This window comes from Malania oleifera, chromosome 12 (genome assembly GCF_029873635.1).
Source record: "Malania oleifera isolate guangnan ecotype guangnan chromosome 12, ASM2987363v1, whole genome shotgun sequence".
NCBI classification, from domain to species: domain Eukaryota; kingdom Viridiplantae; phylum Streptophyta; class Magnoliopsida; order Santalales; family Ximeniaceae; genus Malania; species Malania oleifera.
Genome location: NC_080428.1, coordinates 46,346,515 through 46,370,785, shown reverse-complemented (window position 1 = coordinate 46,370,785; position 24,271 = coordinate 46,346,515). Strand labels below are relative to the sequence as shown.

Genomic DNA, 24,271 nt, shown 5'->3' with positions numbered 1-24,271 from the left:
TTAGATGTAAATTTTTAAAAATTTTGTAGGATCTTGTCCAACACTGGATGAGGTTCACTAGAATTATGTCGTCCCTGAAAGTTGCTCTGAAGTGGTTGCATAAGGAGGCAAATGACACAAGAATTAAATCTATTGGAAAAAAGATTTGCTTGGCTATTACTGTATACTTCCTCTGACATTTCAAGAACAAAATGAAGTTTGAAGGCAAATCAATTGAATCAAAGGGGTTGTTTAAGGTGATTCAGAGTCACACTTATAAAACCATTTATGATAAATTTGGATTGTACTCATTTGATTGAGCTCTGAATTGCTTGTTTTTGCTTTCGGTTGTTCTATTTCATTTGGCCTCTTGGTTATTGGGTATGCCCAAGTTGATCTATATCTAATCATTGTTTGGTTTTGATTTGATCTTCTGATTGGGAGTTTGGTTTCCCCTTACCTGGGTATGCCCAGTGTATATTGTACATATCCATTTTGATCAATACTATTTACCATTAACTGATAAAAAAAAAAAAAAACAAAAAGAGTTGACTAATGAAACCAATAGGCACTTGTATATTTTATTTGTACAATTATTTACGAATCACAAAAATGCGTATAAGAAATTGCATAAATGATTTATGAAAATAAATTACTCCTACAAAATTACTCATCTAGTAGTGTTCTCTCAACTCTTCTACTATTAGGCATAAAGTTTATACGAGTTTGTATTAGGAGTGAGCATAATTCGGTTTTAACCAAATTAATCAACCAAATTCGACTGATTTGGTTTGGACAATTTTTAATTCGGTTTGATTCGATATTATAATTTGATTAATTCAATTATTCGGTTTGGTTTTAACCGATTTAACCAAATTATGTAATTAATTAATAACTAAATATAAATTATATAATTTAGGGTTTCCACAATTTCCTAAATTCATAAAATTTTTGAATTATGTAATTAGTTATATAATTAAATATAAATTATTAAGTTAAATTTTGAAAGCATACAAATCATACAGTGATATTTTTTACCCATAAATAACTATAATTTGATTCGATTAAGGAGTGTAATTCGATCGATTTAGTTATAAAGAAGAGTTAATCTAAAAACGCCTCATTTTTTTCAGCGGCGAGAAAATAATTAGAGTACTTTAAAATCTGGGGACACGCAATTATTCGGGGTGTGGGTGTGTGCGCTTTTTTGTTTCTGTGTAAATTCTCACTTTGACAAGACTGTTACCTCAATTATTTGCTATTCTTTTGCCCTTTTGTATTTTGGGTGAAAGGGGTAAAAAGGTAAAATAAAAAATGAATGAACTTAAAAGCAATCTGAACTCCACGCAATACCAACCAACCCTTCAAGCAAATCCAATGTCCCCATTGCTTTTTTCATTGGAAAATGCCCCGAAATCAGATATTGCCCTTCCACAACCACACACGTCAAAGAAAGCTGCTTCTATACAGCGATTAGAAATTAAAATTAAATATGACCGGAAAATAGTATATATGTTGAATTAAAATCTTATTTATGATTTTAATCATTAAGAGGATTGGAATTAAAAGGTAGTAGATATTCATATATCAGATAGACAGCATAATTCATATTTTAAATTGAGTCATCGATCCAAATTTAATTTAAAGTTGATTTATAAAATCATATTTGAATCCGATATTCAATACTTAATACTTAATTTTACCACTCTTCTTATAAGAGTTAGAGCAGCTAAATTATTATGGGTCACTTAAACCTATGTATTGATCTAATTCTTAATGGAAACCATTTATTTCTTTTAAAAAAACATAATTCGTTAATTATGGTAAAAGTTGGGTGGCAGAAATCGGTAATTAGAGACAAAATGTCAGCCCCTTTCTGGTATGCGCGTTGAACTTTCAATGCGCGGCAAGGGCATCGAATTCTTTTATACCAAAAAGCCCAACCTCTTGTCCGTAATTACACAATCCAACTTTTACTTGATGAAGGAAACGACATCATTTCCAAGGGGGAAAGTGTTGCACATTTGGAATGCTTGCGAGGAAGTCAATGGGTCGGCCTACATTTTTCTTTCTACAAATGGATAGATAAAAAAATATTTGACGGATTTATTGCTAATATTTTTTTTTTCAAAAAAGCGAAAGCAAATTTGCCATTTTATTGTACATGAAAAATATGATAGATATCTCATATTTTTTTTGGAAAAACTGATTTCATCAATAATAACTGATAAAATTGACGTACAAATATTTTTTCTTGTATGAAAATTTTTATGAAAGTATTTCATTTATTTTTCTGCCATAAAAATTTTATTTTCTCAAAATACATTTTAAATTTTGGCCTAATTGTTTTATTTTTATAATTAACTCAGCCTCTGATAAAAAATAAATACTGGCTTTATTAGTCTTTTTGGAAGAGTCAAAGGCTCCTCCTTTTGACTAATTGATTAAAAGGATGAAAAATATATATATTTATTAATAAATTTAAGACCTCTTTTGTATTGTTTTTTATTTGTTGTTTCTATTTTTATATCGTCTAAAAACGCGTTTGTTATTAATCTCAGTCTCTTTTATTGTTAATGTTGTTGATTTTCAACAATTTGTGAAAACAATTAAAAATCAGAATTTATGATTTTAAGTTGTTCACAACTTGTGACCAGAAAATTTTAATGTTCATAAATAGTATTTTTTTATTAAATCATCTCTTTTATACACATATTTTAGTTAAAATTAAAATAAAATGTCATATGAATTTAAATAAATTGAAATAAAAATATCCATCAATTTTTTAAAATAAAAAAAATAGATTTCAATTATAAAATATTTTTACTATTTCTTAATTATCAGATATAATAAGATTTTTATTGTAAAGTGAAATTAATCGAAATAATTATAGTGATATTTTTAAAAAAAATATTTTACATATATGGTTAGAATAATAAAAGACTACTATACTTATCACTTTGCCCATTAATTTTCTCTCGAAACACTTCAAAAAATATTTAATTTTTTTTCTAAAATGGCTAATTTAAGATATTCTTCGAATATGAAAAAATACAGTAGATAATTATGCCTAGGTCTATGTTTTCCCATTATTTTGCTAAATTAAATTTTAGTTCACTCGAATTTATAATTTTTTTCTATTTAAACTCAAACTCAATTTAAATGGCTAAATTCAAAACACTTTTAAATATTGGTCGGTCCATCACTTAAATTTGGCATATATGGCAAGACAAGTCAAGAGGTTCGGTGAATATGTCCAAATTTAAAATATTTCGTTTACAAACAATTAAATAAAATACAAATTAATTAATTGCTCGGCACATTAATTGTCTCTCAATATTTAGAATATTTTATTTAAGAAAATTTTTAACTTCAAATGAAGCTATGAATAAATGAAATTTAAATTCAATCTATTTATTATTTTACCAAATAAAATTGGCAAGCCCAATTTAAAGCTTAAATGAAATAGTGAGAGGGCGTGACTTGGATTTACCAACCGCGCTAAGAATAGGGGAGGAAATGGATGGACAGGAATCTGGATAGTGGGGGAAATCCGTCAAGCACTGGAAAAGGAAGTCGTTTTCCCGGCGGCTGCAAAGAAATTCCTAGAGAGAGCAAAAGCAGAAACGGAGAGGAAAGGACTCTAAACTTCCTCCCGAGTTCGGCCCCCAAACGTTGGAAATTCAGACGTCTTTTTCCTTCTTCCCCTTCTTCTTCAACTACGCTTTCCGCTGTGTTCCGAAACGCGGCATCGGTAAACGCTTTGAATTTCATTTTCCCTGATATTTAATTCGTACTTCCTCTCTTCCTCTAAACTTTCAAACGACAACCACGAGAAGAACGGTAAGAGAGAGATAGAGAGAGACAGAGGTTTTCCTTTGTGGAGTTGAAGCTGCGGAGGTTTCGGTTTTTAGGAGAGACTTGTGCTGCTTCTTCTGAATTATTGGATCTGGTTTGAGAGAGAAAGAGAGGGTTGTGGGCTTTCTTTGGGAACAATCGGAGACGGTAGGCCTCTGTTGTGGGAAACTTTTGTCTCCTTTCTGGGTCAGATTAATTTCAAGCTAATTGCGGTAATCGGGCCTATGGCTTCGGCTGCTATATTCTCGTCTCTAAGAAGGAGGAGGTCGCCGTCGCCGGACGCATTTCTCGCGCCGGTGGACCTCAGCGATATCGCTCTTGTACAGACGCTCGCTGCTCTCTCGGCGGAGTTAATTTCGTCGTATTCGGATAAATCGTTTCCGTTTCAACGCAAGAATTCTCGTTCGCTGATTCGAAAGATTGAGGTATTTGCGGTGTTGCTGGAGTTCTTACGAGATTCGGGTTCGAGTCTGCCCTCAACAGCGATTCTCTGCTTCAAAGAGCTTTATTTGATTCTTTATCGTTCCAAGATGCTTCTTGATTATTGCACGCAGTCGAGTCGGGTATGGCTTTTGCTTCAGAACCATTCCATTTCTGGGCATTTCCATGACCTGAACCAGGAGATATCGACGCTTTTGGATGTGTTACCGTTGAAGGAGTTCGATTTGGGCGATGATATTAGGGAGCAGATTGAACTTTTGCAGAAGCAATCGAGACGAACCAGGCTGTTCGTTGACAAACGCGATGAAGCATTGAGGTTGAAGTTCTTTTGGTTTCTTGATGAATTGGAGAAAGGGCAGATTCCTAGCCCTGTTGAGTTGCGGTCTTCTTTCGTGGAGGGGTTGGGGATTCGCGACGCAAAGAGCTGCCGAAGTGAAATCGAGTTCTTGGAAGAGCAGATTGGTAATCAAGAGGGGGGTTTAGAGCCGACGGCTTCTGTGCTTAATGGGTTTGTGGCGCTCACTCGGTATTGCAGGTTCTTCCTTTTTGGGTTCGAGGAGGATGTATTGGAATTGTGTTTCGGGAATCAGAAAAGGTTGAGGAAGGGTTTGATTGCTCAAGAAATTGCGGACACCTTCATCACGATTCCGAGGGACTTTTGCTGCCCAATATCTCTGGATTTGATGCGAGACCCTGTGATAATTTGTACAGGACAGACATATGATCGAAGTTCAATATCCAGATGGATGGAAGAAGGCCATTGTACTTGCCCCAAAACCGGGCAATTGCTGTTTCATACGCGTCTTGTTCCGAATCGAGCTCTTAGGAATTTGATCATGCACTGGTGCACTGCTCATGGAATCCCTTTTGATCCATCCGAGTGTGTGGATACTTCCTCAGAAGCTTTTGCGGCAACTTCTGCAACTAAGGCTGCCATTGAAGCCAATAAAGCCACAGCTGCACTGCTTATTAAACAACTAGCAAGTGGGTCACAGGGTGCGAAAACTGTGGCTGCTCGGGAAATTCGTTTGTTAGCAAAAACAGGGAAAGAAAATCGTGCTTACATAGCGGAAGCTGGTGCAATCCCACATCTGAAGGCACTGCTCTTATCTGCGAACTCCATTGCACAAGAGAATTCTGTGACTGCAATGCTTAACTTATCCATTTATGACAAGAACAAGAGCCGAATTATGGAGGAACAAGAGTGTTTGGAGTCCATAGTTTGGGTTTTGAGGCATGGAAACACAACGGAAGCGAGGGAAAATGCTGCTGCTACGCTGTTTAGCCTCTCTGCAGTTCATGATTACAAGAGAAAAATAGCAGATGAGGAGGGGGCAGTTGAAGCTCTTGCAGGGCTGTTGAAAGAGGGGACACCCAGAGGGAAGAAGGATGCAGTGACTGCTCTATTCAATCTGTCGACTCATGCGGATAATTGTTCGAGAATGATAGAGGCGGGTGCAGTTGCAGCTCTGATAGAGTCTTTGGGAATTGAAGGGGTTGCAGAGGAAGCAGCAGGTGCACTGGGCTTGATAGTTAGGCAGCCGGTTGGGGCTGAAGCAGTGGGCGAGGAGGAAATGGCAGTGGCGGGGTTGATTGGAATGATGCGGTGCGGGACTCCAAGGGGTAAAGAAAACGCCGTTGTTGCATTGCTTGAGCTTTGCCGGAGCGGTGGGCCGGCTGCAACCGAGAGGGTGGTGAGTGCACCGGCATTGGCTGGTTTGCTTCAGACCCTGCTATATACGGGGACCAAGCGGGCAAGGCGAAAGGCAGCATCGCTGGCTAGAGTTTTCCAGAGGTGTGAAAATGCAGCTATGCGTTTTGGTGGACTGGGAGTTGGCTACGCATTCCCCAGCAACTCAGCTGCAAGTAGAGAGTCAGGTTTCAATGGTGATGTATCAGTGCCAATGTCCATTTCTGTGCCTGTTTTATAGTGGTGTTTCTATTGCACCCTTTGTGTTGTTGGCTTCCCCCATTTGTTTATGTTCCCATTTTTGTTTGAAACATTTCACATATTCTTTCATTGGGGTGTGAAGGGAAGGAGGAAATGAAATTATAGAAATACAACATTTGATGTAATTGGAAAGAATGATGGCTGTGTCTGAGCTGTGTATTGTTCAATGATCTAGAAACCAGAATATGAGATATTTCATATATATATATATATATATATATAAGAAAGCAAAGCTAGAAGGATCCGAAACTGTTAGGAAAACACATGTGGTGGTGTTTCCTATGACACCGTTGATGCATATATGAATTATTGAAATCTGCTTTTAGGGTGATGGGAGATTTTGTAGTTTGTGTTACTCCGTCGTCTAATCTGACATTGTCCCGAGCGATCCCTGTGTAGACAGTTTCAATTTTGTTTACTTGTTGCTGTGCTGTAATTTCCTAGACTAAACGATTGTGCGCGTGTGCGTGACAGAGAGAGAGGTGTTCTCTGATTTAAGTAGTTGTGAGGGAGGTTAGTGGAGAGTGGGCTAGCCTTTGATATTAAGCCTGCTGAAATGATGAAAGTGTTAAAGAGAGGGGGCTTTCTTTGTGAATTCATGAGTGCCGCAATTGAGTGACACAACTGTATAGGCCTAATTAAATGGTTTACTACTTCTCTGTGATAGGGCCCTAGGATTTATGATGCCATGGAACTGCCCATCCAGCAAATAAAAAAAATAAAAGGTGGTGTGGTAGCCGTTGGCTCAATGCCCCAAGGGTGCGTTTGTTTGGTGGATTGGACTTTCGGATTGAAATGGCTATACTAATTTTATCTCATCCGTGTTTAACCCCTTACTAATAACGGTTAGGTTAAGGACATGGGCCAATATCTTTTTTCTTCTTTTTTGCTTCTCTCATTTGCCTTAGCCTGACCTATTTGGTGGGAGAGACCAGCCCGGAGCTCGTATGCACGACACACCAAATGGCCTTGCCCGGAGCAGAATGGCCCAATAATGGTCTTGGGAGCCTTCCAGTCTTGGGCCCAGCAACTCTTTCAGAATGAGAATAGCCATAATGCTGTAATGGATTATTTTGTTCTCAAAGCCATCTCTGATTTCTTCTTGGAGTACTATGCTCTATTATCTTCCTCTTCTTCCAGCATGCAGAAACTTGAAATCCTTCTTGTTTTGGAGAACTCAAATGGTGAGAATAAAGAGGGAGAGAAAGAAGTAAAATATTTTCTATGGGAATATCAATAAAAAGGAAGAAGTGAAAATAAGAGAGACGACTTAGTTGAAGGAGCGTATCAAATTGCATGATTAGTTTCTTTCGTTTATAAGTTTTAGCTTTAAGCTCTGTCTCTGCTGCCTGCTATGCATTTTTTGGAAAGTAGTTGTAGTATGTAACTCATATTGAGTGAAACACATATATAGAGAAAGTATATTGAAGAAAACAAGGAAGCTGGTCTAAAGAAAAATTGTCAACGGTTTGCATATGTACATCGACGGTTTTGTTCGGCATTATTTTTGAAATTTGAATTGAGACGATCAATAGGTTGGGGATGCGGAGGCAAATCCTCCACGGATTGATACAGACGATCAATAGGTTGGGGATGATAGAGGCAAATTCTCTAATACCTTTGTACGTCTAGGATTAGTATAAATACAATGATGTAACTATAAAGGACATCATGTAGTTGTAACCATCTTGATTTCCCTGACCAGATTAATTGTATTTTATCTCTTGTAAATCTGCTATCCGATAGCCTAGGATCTTCTAGTTAAGTTATTTGAATATTTTTGATATTATTATGTGTTTGAATTTGTACTCGCAATACTCTGTACAATCCTTATATATAGGACATCTTTGTATCAATGAAAGTCACTTCCGCAATTTCTACATGGTATCTAGAGCATGTTCCTCTAACGAGTTTTTTTTTTTCTTCTCATGGCCGCATCCCCCGAGTCTATGATTGTCAATAATTCCAAGCCTACTGGCAGTGGTGACACTCATCTTATTGCCATCAATGCTGGCTCTCAGCTTCCCTCTGAAGTTGACCCCTTCCAACTTTCCTTCATGGCGCGCGCCCAACTGATGTCCTTACTCATTGGCTATGATCTCTCGGGCTATCTTAACGGTATCATTGTCTATCGATCTGTAACGCCTTAGAAAATTAATATGCATGAAAGTGTAAAAAATAAAAATAAAAATTAATTGAATAATTAAAATAAATAAATAATAATAATCATTAATTAAATAATATAATAATATATTAATATAATATAATAATATTATATATATGTTAAGTTAACATCCTGAAACTTCAAAGAAATTGAAATTGGTAGATCACGCCCCTCCAAATCTCGCTTCTCTCTCTCTCTCTCTCTCTCTCTTTCTCTCTCTCTCTCTCTCTCTCTCTCTCTCTCTCTCTCTCTCTCTCTCTCTCTCTCTCTCCTCAATTTCTTCTTCAATACTCGGCTAATCGAAAAAAAAAAAATACGACATTTTAATTAGAGCGAATTTATCGTAGGAGCGACGTAGGTACCACTCCTGGGATAAGATAATATCTCTCTTTCTCTCCTCAATTTCTTTCAAATCTCTAGTCAAATTGACGATTGAACACCACCATAGGATCCTAGGTTCGATCCTCATCATGTTAGCCCGAGCAAATTTTCGATTTAGGGATCTTAGGCTCTGTTGATCTTATAGGTCACATTCGATTTTGATAATGATAAATACCTATTGTATTTGAAGTATGTTTGAGGATATGAGCGGGTATACATTTGGCATATCAATGTGATGGCACAAGGAGTTGAAGTTGAAGCCTTGAAGACCTTATTTATGATTGAATTTAATTTCCATATTTATCATGGGTCTGTAATAGTAAATAGGGTCTGACTTGTAATATTTGTATGCATCACCTGCATGGTATCTAAGGTAAGCTCAAAATGAAAATGACCTTAGAAAGACCTTAGGGATTACCTTGACCGACGTCGAATTTTTTCGGTGTCTTCAAAAAGACTTAGAAATGACCTTAGGACACTCACTCATGTACGTATATGAATGATCATTTGAAATAGGTGATTGAATGCTTAAAATTGGACTGAAATGCACTAAATGTGCACACTCGGTCGACCGAACTTCCTTGTACAAAAATGTCCGGTCAACCGAACTGGTGCTGGGTCAATAGCTTGACCATAGCCTGGTCGTTCGAACTCTCACAGTTCATTTGACCCCAGTCGACCGAACTCCCTAGGAGTCAACTTTATTGACCACTTGGTCGACTGTGCCCATATTACATTGCAACGCTCTGGTTGATCGAGTTCCCACGTGAGGGAACTCAATGGTCTAGTCGACCGACTGAGTCAGTTCAAAATCTTCCCGATTGACCGAACCTCGCAAAATGGGAAAATCGCCTTCAGACTTTCAAGTCCGGTCGACCGAACTCACAAGTCATTTAATGCCCGGTCGACTGAACCTCAAGAACTTCGGTCAACCGAACTTGCCTCGGTCGACCGGTGCTCTCGGGTTGCCGCATATTTTTTACCACGGTTAACTTTTTTAAGTGGGGTTAATTTAATTAAATAATATTAAAACTTTTCTAATTATTCTACTTGTGTCCTTAACGGTTATAATCAGGGGAAAGTCTATATGTATCCTTTCATTTGGAATGATTAGCAAGTAGATTAAAAACCTGATTAGAAAATTCTTTCTCAATTCCAACTACTCATTTCTAAGCTCCATACACTTATTCTTACCTTGCCATATTGGCAAAATCCATTGTAAGTTTGATTTGAGTGTTGATTGTACATAAGGTTTGCTCTTTCAAGTTTATGCTTGATTGATATTATTTTGGTTGAGAGCAAAACCTCAAGTGTTCTTAGGGGACTTTATTAATAAGTCTATCCTAAGAATATTTCACTTGAGTTTCTGAGTATTGCATCGTCATTGCAATATCTTGAGAGGTTCTTATTTGATTTTGGCTGCAAAAATCTATTCAAATCATTTTCAAATATCTAGTGTGTTTCATCTTGAGAAATATTTGAAGAAATATTTGTTTATGTGGTAAAAATCTTTGTGCAATATTCATTGAGTGATATCATTTGTTGAATACAAAGATTTAATCTTCTTTGCAAACCAAATATATATATATATTTCTTGAGCTTTATACTTTGAGAAAAACTACTGGTTGAGATATATAAAGTTTGGCTAATATCTTTGTATGAACATTGAGATTGAATATATTTTGTGATACAAGGATCATATAGTCTGCACTCTTACGCACATATTACATCTATTGCAAATATATATTTGAGAATAGATATCTAAAACCACAGTGAGCTTACTTATTATATCATTTGGTGGTGTATGTGATTGCACGTAACTGGGTATATATATGTTTTACATGAAAGTATAATCATTGTACAAATTTCATTTTGAGAGAATATTGTTGTATTTCTAGGCGTGGCTTGAGGGGGCAGTAATCCAACCCGGTAAGGATTGTGTAAAGGTTGGGGTCAACCCTATGAATTTGACCTAGGGCCTTCTCCGCCCTGCAAGGAGAATTTGTAAAGGTTGAGGTTGGCTTTGTGCTAATTGACCTGGTTGTAATCGGTGCCGCTCCACCCGTCAAGTGAGCCATTAGTGGAATCCTCGGGCTTGCGAGCTAGAGGCGGGGACGTAGATATAGTTGACCGAACCCCGATTACATATCTTGTGTGCACTGTTTGTCTTTTTGCAATTTACATTTTTGCACATGTAAATTAAAGTTGGTGAATGTTGCGCATGATCTTAATTTACGCACGTTATACTTATTTGTGCATTTGAAACTGTATAGATAGACCCTAGGTTGCGAATATACTTCCGTTAGATTAAGCTAAACCTAGGAATAAATTTTAAAATACCAAATTCATCCCCCTTTTGAGAATACACCAAAATTAACAGACACAACTTTTGGGGTGAGGTAAGGCGAATAAATTATGTCAGTTGTTTTAAAATATTATTCGATTAAATTAAAGAATATAATTATATGAATATTATGTTGATTTTAATATGAGTACAATTTCATGACTTCGCTATTAAATTAATATTTATATGGGTGTGTTATGATAAACTAAAACTCAATTGCCACACACTGATTATAATTTATTCCATTCTTACTGAGAAGTGTCTCACCCTATTATTATCAAATATTTTTCAGATGTTCTGTGGAGTATGACAGGAATCAGAGTAGCGCATTGAATATCAAATGTTTGTGTTTTTGTTTTATGCAAAATCATTTGAAACCAAAACCCTAGATTCTCCGGTTTGTTCTTGAAAAATATTGTTTGGAGAAAATCTTTTGTAGGGGTTGAATCTTTGAAGCTTTTTATCATGTACATTCTTTTCAAAGATTGAAAAATCATTTTTAGAAAAACACCCTTATTCTACTGAATATAACTCATATCATGTTAGAGTGCATGTTATAGAGCTTTCATGTTGTACATCTCAACTTAGTTGTAGAAGTATTTTTATATGTACAAAAATATTTTCAAGGTACTGGTTGGGATCAGCCCAGAATTGAACTGGGGAGTCTTAACTCCGTAAGTGAGACTGGTTGGGTTCAGCCCAAAATTTGAATTGAGGAGTCTCAACTTCGTAAGTGAGACAAGTTGGGCTCAGTCTTGTAATTGAATTGGGGTTTTCCTTACCTCGTAAGAAGAGGATGTAAACGACATCTGCTCTGCCCGTTAAGTGAGTAGGGATAGTGTAATCCTTGGGGGGGATGCTCAAGGGGAGGACGTAGGCTGGTTTGGCTGAACCTTGATAACAAATATCGGGTGTCTCTCTATCCTTATCTCATTTACGTTCCGTACTTTAATTTTAGTATGTGTTTGCTTATTCATGTTTTGTTAAATCATTTTGCATGCATACATAATTAATTTAAATGAGATATACTGCACACGTGTATGTCTGTACTAATAGTTTAATCATTTTATATACACGTTTGTATTATGAATGAGATATGAACTGTGGTGAATCGGTGTAATTGTTTAAATTAGCGAAAAAAATTTAAATGTCCAATTCACCTCCCCTCTTGGGATTACACCAATTCCAAGAAGTTTATTCTTAAGAGCAAACAATCGATGCAACACTCTAAAGCTGTCGTCTGTTTCTTCTACACACCAGTTTCTCTGTTTTTCTACCATATTTGCTTTGTGCATATGTTCCACTCTATATGAACCACATATTACAACACTATACATTCACAATTTAATTTGTTTGGCAATCAATCCTCATCAACACTAAGAGCATGTAGAGTACATACATCATGGGGTTAGATAAAATGTTTAACGTCTCACACTATTTGTCTTTTCTAATTTCTGCTCAACAAACTCTCGATTCTTCTCAGTGCACCATCATGAGTTTGAGGGGAGATGTTAGATAATATCCTATATATTGTAATATTTTACTTAAAGGACACTTTATTCTTTGTATCATTATTAGGGTTAGGTTTATTTATTAGTTTAATTGTATTCAATATATCTATAAATAGCGTAACGGCAAACGCTACTTTGACCTCTCTCTCTCTCTCTCTCTCTCTCTCTACTTTACACAAAATTGTTGAGATCAAATTTTGAAGAGCTTAGCAAGAAAGTACCCTTAGATTTTAATTTTGTTTTAAAATATTATAATTAAGAGGCTCCTGAAATCAAAGAGGGCTCCAATGAACAACAAGAAGCAAGTGGCTTCAGAAATAAAAAAATTTAATTGTTTGGGCACATGTGTGCATGTGCCTTGCACATGGGCAAGAAAGCAATCCAACCATTGCCATCCCCTTCACCCAGTTGCCTAGATTTGGGCCACTTTGACTTGGCTCCGGGTTATTTGGGTTGGGGTTTTAGCATTCAAAATTTTTTAACAAAATTTGAAGCAGTTTTTGTGCCTGAGAATTTCAATCTTACAAGATTTAATTTTGAAATCAGTAGCCAAGTTTTGATACTTGATGAAGAAAACTAATTCAAGATTTGGAAACAACTTTTGTGGTTGTAAATTTCCAATTCGAAAAGAAAAAAATTTCTTTCAAACTTGTCCAAAACACACTAATTTAATTTCACATATTATCAAGTTATCTCACCAATAAAATTTTACAAAGAATTTCAAAACCATCTATATCCCTGATTAAAAGTTTAAAACATTACACAGGACAACAATTTATCATTAAAATTGCACTTTAAGTTGTATCATTTATGCAATATATTAAAGTCAAATATTTTTTATGTACCTAACCATGAACAATACAAAAAAAAAAAAAAAAAAAAAAATGCAAATAAGGCTTTGATTCCAATTATAATATATATTGCAAACAATAAATTAAAACCAAGAATCTCCTAATCAACCCACATGCATATGAACATGACATTAAATAATTGTGGTGGGATGTGTATCTTGCACCATCAAATCCATGAAGTGGCTTTTGTTTGAACACAGTTTTTTTTTTTTTCTTTTTAAAACTAAAGAAGGGCGACACCTTCTAATTATTTATTGATATGACCTCACTTTTGATTGGAGGAATACCGTGGTTACAAAACAAACATTGAGAGATTACAAATAAAAAATTTAAAGGTTTTTGTTTGAACTTGTGATCATACGTTCATCAAATCCATGGAGTGGCTTTTGTTTGAACTTGGGATCATACGTTCGTAGAAAGCGGACTACCTTCAGAGTAATCTCCTCCCTTCCCTAGTTACAACCGAAAGTAAAATTTTCACCATCGGGGAGAAAAAAATGCCTAGACTTAAAAATTACCTATTTGTAAAGTTGATTTTTAGAGTAGTCATTGCTTTTCAACTAATTTGTTACATGTTAGTCCTTCTTACTCCAAAGCTGATGACCCTCGTACTAATATCATTTTGTTCCCATTTTAGTCAAGATATTTACCCTAGAACCTATGTATTATTTTTTAACTTCGTGCATTATAGAAAAATAAATTATAACAACTACGTATTAAATTTGCTAAAGCTTGATATACATTGTTAGCTCACAATTTAATAGCTTAAACTTTTAGGTAATGTAATAATTTAACATGATATCAAAGTCGGTTTTGAGGAGGTCTTGAGTTCTAGTCTTGTTGCCCACTTTTTTTCAAAAAAAAAAAAAAAAAAAAAAAAAGTATTTCCTATCTTAGGTGTTATTTATTATGTGTTTATCCCTAACCACTTAACCCTTTAGGTAAATCGGTAATCAAACAAAATTAATAAATAAAACAGGACATCAGCAGGGGACGTTCTTACCTGGGTTCCAAGTGTAAGACATTAATTGCCTCAAATGAAATTATGATCATATTTGTTGAGGTAATATAAAAGGTCTTTAAATAAAATATTGTTATCAAAATTGTAATTATGTTTTCTAATTAACGATCTCAGAATTTTGTAAAACTATGAAGACATCTCGGAATATGAGAAGTCTATAATTATGAAATAATTATGATACATTATTAATCACTTGATGGAAGTGATTATAAAAGAGAGGTTAGGGGCTGGTCCTATCTCAACCTATGATGCTTATGCTAAATATATCCATCAAATTAAGTTGAAGCATAAGGAAGAGCAAGAGTTGTGAGATAGAAATACAGTCTGAAATATATATATATTTGGAGGTCATGGACCAAGGTATGTTTTATTTTAATGTTAATGATTGTAAAATTATGAGTTTCGAAGGTCTTAAAATTATGATGTATGAATAATGTTTATCATGTCTTATTTTTTTATTTTTTTATTTTTTTTAAAGAAGGGCGGTACCTCCATTTTTATTGATAACCCCTCACTTTTGGCAGAGGAATACCGTGGTTACAAGACAATCAATGAGAGATAACAAAAGAAAAATGTTAAAAATCTCCCAAAGAACAATACCAACATCCAGCCAAAATCAGGTTACAAGTCCAAACAAAACAAAACAAATTGGACCTACAAAACAAATCTCACATAACATAACAAAACAAAAGAAAAACAGCAAAAAACATGAGCAAAAACCAAAAGAAAATCAGCTAAACATATCTCATATAAGCCATACCCATCTTTTCCAATTTATACAAACCATTGCTAACTTTAGAGAGTTGACTACTATTTGTAAACAAACTATTCCTCCCCATAACACCTTGTCGAGCCAAGGCATCTGCTACTTTGTTCCCTTCTCTATACAAATGATTTATCAAAAAATCCACTCCCTCTAATAAACCAATAAGCTGCTCCCAAAAATCCCACAAATACCACAATGAGCACTTCTTGACTCTAATCCAATTAACTACAATATTCGAATCACATTCAATATCGATACAGGTATGACCCAACTGTTTGCAAATCTTTATTCTTTTCAACACAGCTCTCAATTCAACTTCATTATTTGAACAAGAACCAAAATATTTTGAAAAACCAAATACAAAAGAACCTGTATGGTCTCTAAGGATGCCACCACCACCTGCCGGCCCTGGGTTCCCCAGGCTGCTCCCATCCAAATTTAGTTTCAACCTCCCTTACCTCGGTTTTATCCATCTTACACTTTGCATAGTTTTAATTCTTTTATTCACAATTTGCACTTTCAGATTCTGCAAAACCCGAAAATGAGCATCCTTTAACCGAACCATTTCTGTCATATTCCTACTTAAAACCCCCACCCAATACTTAATGGAGAGCCACACATCAGTATTACTTTCTAATTTTCCTCCCATTCTAGCCACACATCTTCTTCTCCATAGCCTCCAAACTACTAAACAAGGAATCAAACCCATCAATGAACCCAGTTGAGAGAACCTAGAAGCCCTATTAAACCACATTTGGACTCTTTCTTTCCAACTTTGTTGCCTAAGGAAAGGAACACCTACCTCCACCGAAACCTTCCTCCAAACCTCAGAAGCAAGGTCTCCCTTATTTAACACATGCTCCAAATCTTCAGATTGCCTCATCTAACAACAATTACATGCCGAAACCAGAGAAACCCCCACCCTTCTTACCTTTTCATCAACACTTAGGCACTCAAAAGCAGCCTTCCACATACAAATAGAAATTTTCTTCGGTAACCATTTGTTCCAAACCCACTTAGCCCAATCAAATTTTGGAGCTCTAACTCTGATAACATCCCATGCGGATTTTGTATTAAAGTAGCCATCCTTTTCTGGGAGCCATAACAGAATGTCCGAAAAATTTCTAAGATTTCCCACCTTTTCCATCACTTCATCCGCTTTATTAAACCCCAGAATCCTCTGCAAATTTTTCACATCCCACGCATTGTTGATAACCAAATCTTTTAATTTGATATGAGATTGTGCATCATTTGGACAATTTGCATACAAAGGTCCCGAATCTAGAAACTTATCATACCACAATTTTACATCTCCTTCTCTAACCTTCCACTTAGATTTACTTAACAGATCAGGCATACCCTACACTTTCCTCCAAAAGGAAGAATCTGATCCATGCGATCTGCAAAGAGCAATATGTCCTCCTTTCACATATTTAGCTTTAAAAAATCTAGCCCATAAAGAATTCTGCGTTAATAAATGCCAACAAAACTTCATGAATAAAGACCGTCGCACTTCCGAAATGTCCCTTACTCCAATGCCTCCCTCCTCCACAGGAATACACAATTTCTTCCAAGCCCTCCATTTTATTTTTTCTTTTCCATCCTTAAATCCCTAGAAAAAAGAAGCAAACATACCTTGAATCTTTTTAATCACCAGTTTCGGTACATTTAGAACAGCTAACAGATGTAATGACATACTTGAAAGCACATGTCTCAACAAAACAAGACAACCTCATTGAGACAATAGTCTACTTTTCCAGCCCTCAACTCTCTTACTGATTTTTTGGATTAAAGGGTCAAAATGACAGCCTTTCAATTTACCATCCACTATTGGCACACCCAAATACGTAAAAGGAAATTTACCCTCAATAAACCAGTCTCTTGAAGAATTTCTCCTTTCCTCTGAACACCCAACTTGTTTGAGAAAAAAAATAGCTGATTTATCTTTATTCACCATTTGGCCAGTCCAGTTTTCATACTCCTTAATCACCTCCATTAACTGACTAATAGATTTTTTTCCAGCATTAGCAAAAATAATAACATCATCCGCGTACATTAAATGCGATATAATAGGTGCACCACACGGGTGTGCAAATGGTAAAATCTGCTTCTCAGACAACTTTTTTTAATTAATTTAGAAAGAATTTCTTCCATGATGATGAAAATATACGGCGACAACGGATCCCCTTGCCTCAAACCCCTTTTTGACTTGAAGAAACCTCTATAAGTGCCATGCATCATGACAGAAAACCATGGAGTGGAAATACAATTCTGAATCAACTTACAAAACCAGTTTGGAAAACCAAGAGCCTTAAAAATCTGATCTACCACCTGCCACTCCACTCGATCATACGCTTTGCTCATATCAATCTTTAACATTATATTACCTCCTCTCACCCGCCTATGTAATAATTTTGTCATCTCTTGAGTAAGCGTTATATTTTCAAAAATACTCCTCCCTTTCACAAAAACACCTTGTTCTAAAGAAATTAAATCACTCATCACCAACGAAAGCTTACCAACAAGGATTTTAGAGAAAATTTTATAGATTACATTACAAAGACTTATCGGCCGAAATTTATCAAAAGACTGAGGATTCTTTACCTTAGGAATAAGCACTATGTAAGAGGAACAAAAATACCGAGGCAACATATCACCTCTGAAAAATTCTTTTACCACATCCATCACATCATTTTTAATAATCTTCCAACAGGTAATATAAAAAGAAGACCCAAACCCATCAGGTCCCGGCTACTATTCACAGAAATAGACGAAACAGCTTCATAAACCTCCTCCTCGGTCGGGTCTTCACTTAGCTAACCTATAGACTCCTCAGAAACTACCAACTGGATAATATCTTCCAGGTTTGACCTTTGCACCGAACTATTTTGCCCTAAGAATTGCTCAAAATACTTCACAGCCTCATCATGTACCATTTGCCTATTTTCTAACACCGAACCATCAGTAAGCGTCATTGAATTTACACAAGAATTTCGTCTCTTTTGCGTCATCACAGCATGGAAAAACTTTGAATTTTGATCCCCGTCTATCAACCATTTCACCTTTGCTTGTTGTGCCAATCGAACCTCTTCCCTTCTATACCAAACCTCCAATTTAGTTTTAAAAATAAGGAACTCTTCTTCAACTGATTCTGAGTATTCTGTCTACAGTAAATTCTCATAATTTTCCACCCTTTCCTCCAACTCTCGAATAAAACTACCAACATGACTGAAGATCTGTTTGTTCCACACCCTGAGCCTTTGTTTTAGCCTTTTTAATTTACCCACCAATTTACACAATCCTGAATCTGCCATAATGTGTTCTCTCCAAGATGATTCAACCATTTCCAAAAAATCCCTATGTGACGTCCACATGTTCTGAAACCTAAACGGCACTAGCCCATACCTCTCTATACTTGCACACAGCTGTAATAAGATAGGAGAATGATTTGAAGTATTTCTTTTCAGCAAAGAAGTCTTAGCTTCACCATATTTTATAGAAAAAACATTATTAATCAACACCCTGTCCAGTTTCGCCCAACTTCTTCTCAAGCCTTGTTGGCCATTACACCATGAAAATTGACTTCCTTCGAATTTGAGGTCCAATAACCCACAACTATTAATACAACCATTGAATTCAGTCATAGACGAACCCAAGCGAGGTCTACCTCCCACCCTTTCCTCATCTGACCGAATTACATTAAAATCTCCCATAACAACCCAAGCCACGTCAACACTCGACATCCCCTGAAGCTGTTCCTATAAATCTCTTCTCTCAATATGATAACATTTAGCATATACAAAAGTAAGAAGCAAGGAGTCTCTATCATCTGTTACCAAAACTGTCACACATTGATTTGAGGTACCCACCCAATCCACTTGAACATCATCTTTCCAGAACAACCAAATCTTTCCACCTTCCTCTACATTAGAACAAAAGTTAGTAAATTGCAAATACTTCGCCCACCTTTGTATCTTTTCTATATCTTGAAAAGGTTCTGAGACTGCCAAAATCGAAACTTTCTGATCCTTCACGATTTGTTTCAATCTTCTCTTCGACGTGCCCAACCCTCTTATATTCCAAAACATAATTTTTTCAATCATAGGTTCAACTTTTGAGGTATTGCCTTAGACCTCTTAGACTTTCTCACTTGTCCATCATCTTTCTTTCTTCCTTCTGAATCACCCACTGTCACATTACCTGGATCAGAATAATATTCTTTTTGAGTATCAATGCAAAGCTCCAAATCTCCCTCAGATACCACATCATAATTATCCCTCCACAATCCACCCTCCACTTCACCCTCTCTCTCATCCACCTCCTCCACTAAAATCAACTCTTCATCCTTATCCTTTTCAACTTTTCCCCTCCCCCCTTCATGAACAACTCCGATTTCCTGAACAGACCTAGAACAATCTCCCCGTTCTACCTGCACCCTTGACTTCTGGTCTTTACAACGATCGAATTTCTCTTCACTATTTTTCTCTACTAAATTAACTTCCTCCACTTTTTTAGTACCCACATTATTAACCTTATTCACAATTTCTTTATTTTTCTCCATCACCTTCGACGGACCATTCACAATTCCATCATTCTTCTCCTCTATCCGTTGTTCCTGACTCTTCAAAATAGGATCTTCCTCTTCAACTATCATATTCTCTTTTCTATTCACTTTTTTCCAAACCATCTCATCTACCTCCTTTCTCATACCTACCTTCCTTTTATCCTTAGACTTTACTCCAAACCGGCATACTACTTCAGTGTGACATTGTCTACAACATTTGCTACAATAGAAACCCCTCTTCTCATATATTACCCTTTGCCAATTTTGTTTTTGCCCTACCACCAACGGAAAACCCTCCACAGGATCCTTCTGCAAATCCACTTCAACGCATAATCTCGCACCCGTGGCTCGTGTTCTATATAACGTGACATTATCCGTTCCCAAGAATCTACCAAATCTTGTGGCCAAACTCTGTAAACAGTCCATTCTATATAAATGTAAAGGCAGACCCGGTAAGAAAATCCATTGAGGTGCGATTGATGGCTCCTTGTTGACATCAAAATTCACGGACCAATTAAAAAGCCGAAATTGACACCCTGCCACCCATCTTCCTTCTCGTGCCCATGCATGAATGTAATCCTTTTCGTTTACCAAATGCAACAAAACATGGTAGTTATCCATGAAACTTATCATGGGGACTTCAGAGAGACCCCAGGATTGGATAATATGCCTTCGAAGGACATCAATAGACGGCCTTGCAGAAAGAAATTTAAGCACCAATGCAAACTTCAGATCCTCCGCAGCCTTTTCCATCTCCACATCCGAGAAAACAAAACCTAATTCTCCATTAATTAGTTCCGGTTTCCTCAATGGGATTTTGAATTTTGAAGATGGAATTGGCCTCTTCAAGGCTTCCGCAAACGATTTTCCCCCAACGAAACCTTCCCCCTTTTCAATCTTAATATCCCCCGAACCACTCCCTATCTCTCGTATACTAGCATCGACACCTCCCCTTAACCCTCCGGTAACAGTTACCGAAGATGGTTCAGTCATGTCTAAAAAAATAAGTTACCTATTTTCCATATTAACCACCAACAAGCGAATACAAATAAAAATAAAAATAAAAATAAAAATAAAAATAAATAACCAAACCTGCAGTCTAGTAGATCTTCGTCTGCCGTCCCCGTATGTTTCTTGTGCAAATTCGCTGTCACCACTACGTATTTTCCCCAACACTCCTCGTAGCAACGCCAGAGCCGATCGCTGCCAACGCCAGAGGCGAAAATGCTACCGTTGCGTCCTAAAACTCCGTTGCTAGGAGACGCGGAATGCCACTTCTGCAAGGCCAAATCTGTGATCGACACAGGCACTGGTCGCGGGACGTCGTTACTGCAAATCCCACTGGCGATGGCAAGGCCGTCCCACCCTAATCTCCGTTCGGAGATCCACTTTGACGACGCGACGAAGCCACGCGAGCGAACAAAGTTTACGTCTGGCGACGACGGCTTGCAAGAAATGCGAGCAACAGTCCCACGAAGACCAGGCCAGAACACGCGAGCGACAAAGACATCCGGCGATGGCGGCTCCCAAGAAACACGCGAGCAACAGTCTGGTTGAGGCGGTAGGCTAGAACACGCGAGCGACGAGTTAACGTCCGGCGATGACAGCTCGCAAGAACACGCGAGCAACAGTTAGGGCACAATGTTTCTCAGAGACGTTTGGTGATGACGGCTCGCAAGACCACGCGAGCAACAGTTAGGGCACAGTGTTTATAATGTTTATCATGTTTAAACTTACATGTGGTATTAGAGTGAGGTTGTAGAAACTCATGATTTTTGATTATGATTAAAGGTTCATGTTTCGTTAAATTTTAGTTTATGAATCAGGGCATAGTAATCTTCAATTTTTTTTTTTAAGGAATAATGGTGTAAGTATGGTACGTCTTGGTTAATAAAATCTGACAATGCTGCACGTCTCCAAACTTGTTTTATGTGCACTGTGTTTAATTCTGTTTTGCTATGATACTTCTTAAAATCTATGTAATAATGATGGTGCAGAATGTCCGATGTGATAGTAAATATATATAATGATAATATATGTTAATATGAATTTACAAGTATTTTGCCAACATGTTTATGTCACTCACAATATTTTAACATTGTGATGTTATAAAGTATTTTGATTTTAATCACCAAAGTGACTAAATCATTAAGTAAATTACTCATATGTTTGATGCTAGAATGATATAAAATTATTATATGACATCAAAAATCACCCAAAGGTCGATTAATTGTTCTTATAATATAAGGATAATGTTTTGGTAATATTATTATGTATTATTATTTTATTTATTTATCCAAAGATAATAGATACTTATAATGAGTACATATAATGTTACCAAAGTAATGTTAAAATTTAAAATTTAATTAGCATCATTTTAAAGCTCTTTACATTAGGGTTTTTTCCAAAGGAAAACATTAATATATTTATGTTTGTGATCTTATAAATGTTTCATTCAAAACATTAAGTATGGTTAATTATTGCAGTATCTATGCCTGAATCGTTACACTTGCATGCTTCATCTGTTCCAATGTTTAATGGATTGAATTTTGCTGATTGGAGTGAACAACTTCAATTTCATCTTGGTGTATTGAATCTTGATTTGACATTCTTAAGTGATCAGCCTACTGCTATTATTGATTCTAGCAGTGCTAAAGAAATAACCTATTATAATAATTGGGAAAGATCAAACAAGTTAAGTTTGATGTTTATGTGAATAAGTGTTGCAAATAACATCAAGACAGTTATTCCAAAAATTAAAAGTGCTAAAGAGTTTTTAAAGTTTGTGGGAGAGCATTCCCAAACAGCAGATAAGTCTCTTGCTGTGACATTAATGGGTACGTTAACCACCATGAAGTTTGATGGTTCACGTACCATGCATAAGCATGTTGTTGAAATGACAAATATTGTAGTAAAACTTAAGACTTTGGGAATGGATGTGAATGGAAATTTCCTTGTTCAGTTCATTTTAAACTCATTACTGACTGAGTATGAACCGTTTCAAATGAACTATAATACCATGAAAGATAAATGGAATGTGCATGAGTTGCATAGTATGCTAGTTCAAAAGGAAACACAACTGAACAATAAAGGAATTCGCTCTATTCATTATGTGAACAATCAAGGAGCTGAAAAGAAAGTAAAGAAGCATGGAAAGGAGAAAGGATCTTTAAAGGATAATGAATCCTCTGCTCATATCTAGAAGAAGGTATCAAGTAAGGACAAATGTCGTTTCTGTGGGAAACCTGGACATGACCAGAAGTACTGCTTGAAATGGAAAGCTTGGTTTGAAAGGAAAGGTAAGCCTATTGCTTAAGTATGTTTCGAATCAAATTTAGCTGAAGTTCGTTATAATACTTTGTGGATTTATTCTGGATGTACAAATTTATGTTTCTAATATGATGCAGGGATTTCTTACAATCCGGAACATAAACCCAAATGAGAAGTTTATCTTTATGGAGAACAGAATAAAAGTGCCAGTTGAAGCTGTCGGGACTTATCATTTAATCCTAGACACTGGTTATTGTTTGGATTTATATGAGACTTTTTATGTTCCTAGTGTTTCTAGGAATTTAGTTTCATTATCTAAATTGAATGTTTATGGATACACTTGTAATTTTAATAAAGGATGTTTCAGTTTATTTAAGGATACCTATATGGTTTGTTGTGGTATGCTTTGTGATGGATTATATAAGTTAAAACTTGATAATTATTATGCTGAAACACTTTTAACCTTGCATCATAGTATTGTCACTAAACGAAGTTTAGTGAATGAACGATCTGCTTACTTGTGACATAAACGATTATGTCATATTTCCAAAGAAAGATTGGAAAGATTAGTAAAGAGTGAAATACTTCTAGATTTGGATTTTACTGACCTTGACATTTGTGTAGATTGTATTAAAGGAAAGCAGAAAAGACACACAAAGAAAGAAACCACAAGGAGCACTCGGCTTCTAGAAATTATACACACTGATATATGTGGACCCTTTGACATAAATACCTTCAGTAATGATAAATCTTTCATCACCTTTATCGATGATTTTTCACGTTACAGATATGTCTACTTGCTACATGATAAATCTCAAGCAGTAAATGCTTTGGAGATTTATGTAAATGAAGTTGAAAGGAAATTAGATAGAAAGGTGAAAATTGTTAGATCTGATAGAGGAGGTGAATATTATGGAAGGTATAACGAAATTGGACAACTACCCGGTCCATTTGCTAAATTCATTGAAAAATGTGGTATTTGTGCTCAATACACAATGTCAGGTACACCAGAACAGAATGGTGTATTAGAAAGTAATAGGACTTTGATGGATATGGTTAGGAGCATGATAAGAAAAAAGTCTTTACCCAATTCATTGTGGATGTATGCTTTAAAAACTGTCATGTACGTATTAAACCATGTTCCTAGTAAGGCAGTTCCAAAGACACCAT

At 36.1% G+C, this 24,271-nt stretch overlaps 1 protein-coding gene across 1 annotated transcript; it reads left to right on the top strand.

Moving 5' to 3' along the window:
* The first annotated feature begins 3,337 nt into the window (after positions 1–3,337).
* Positions 3,338–6,364, top strand: LOC131144192 (U-box domain-containing protein 17). Its single transcript, XM_058092659.1, has one exon. It carries the CDS (start codon positions 4,062–4,064, stop codon positions 6,207–6,209), a length of 2,148 nt encoding a protein of 715 aa, XP_057948642.1. The 5' UTR covers positions 3,338–4,061; the 3' UTR covers positions 6,210–6,364.
* Positions 6,365–24,271: the final 17,907 nt, after the last annotated feature.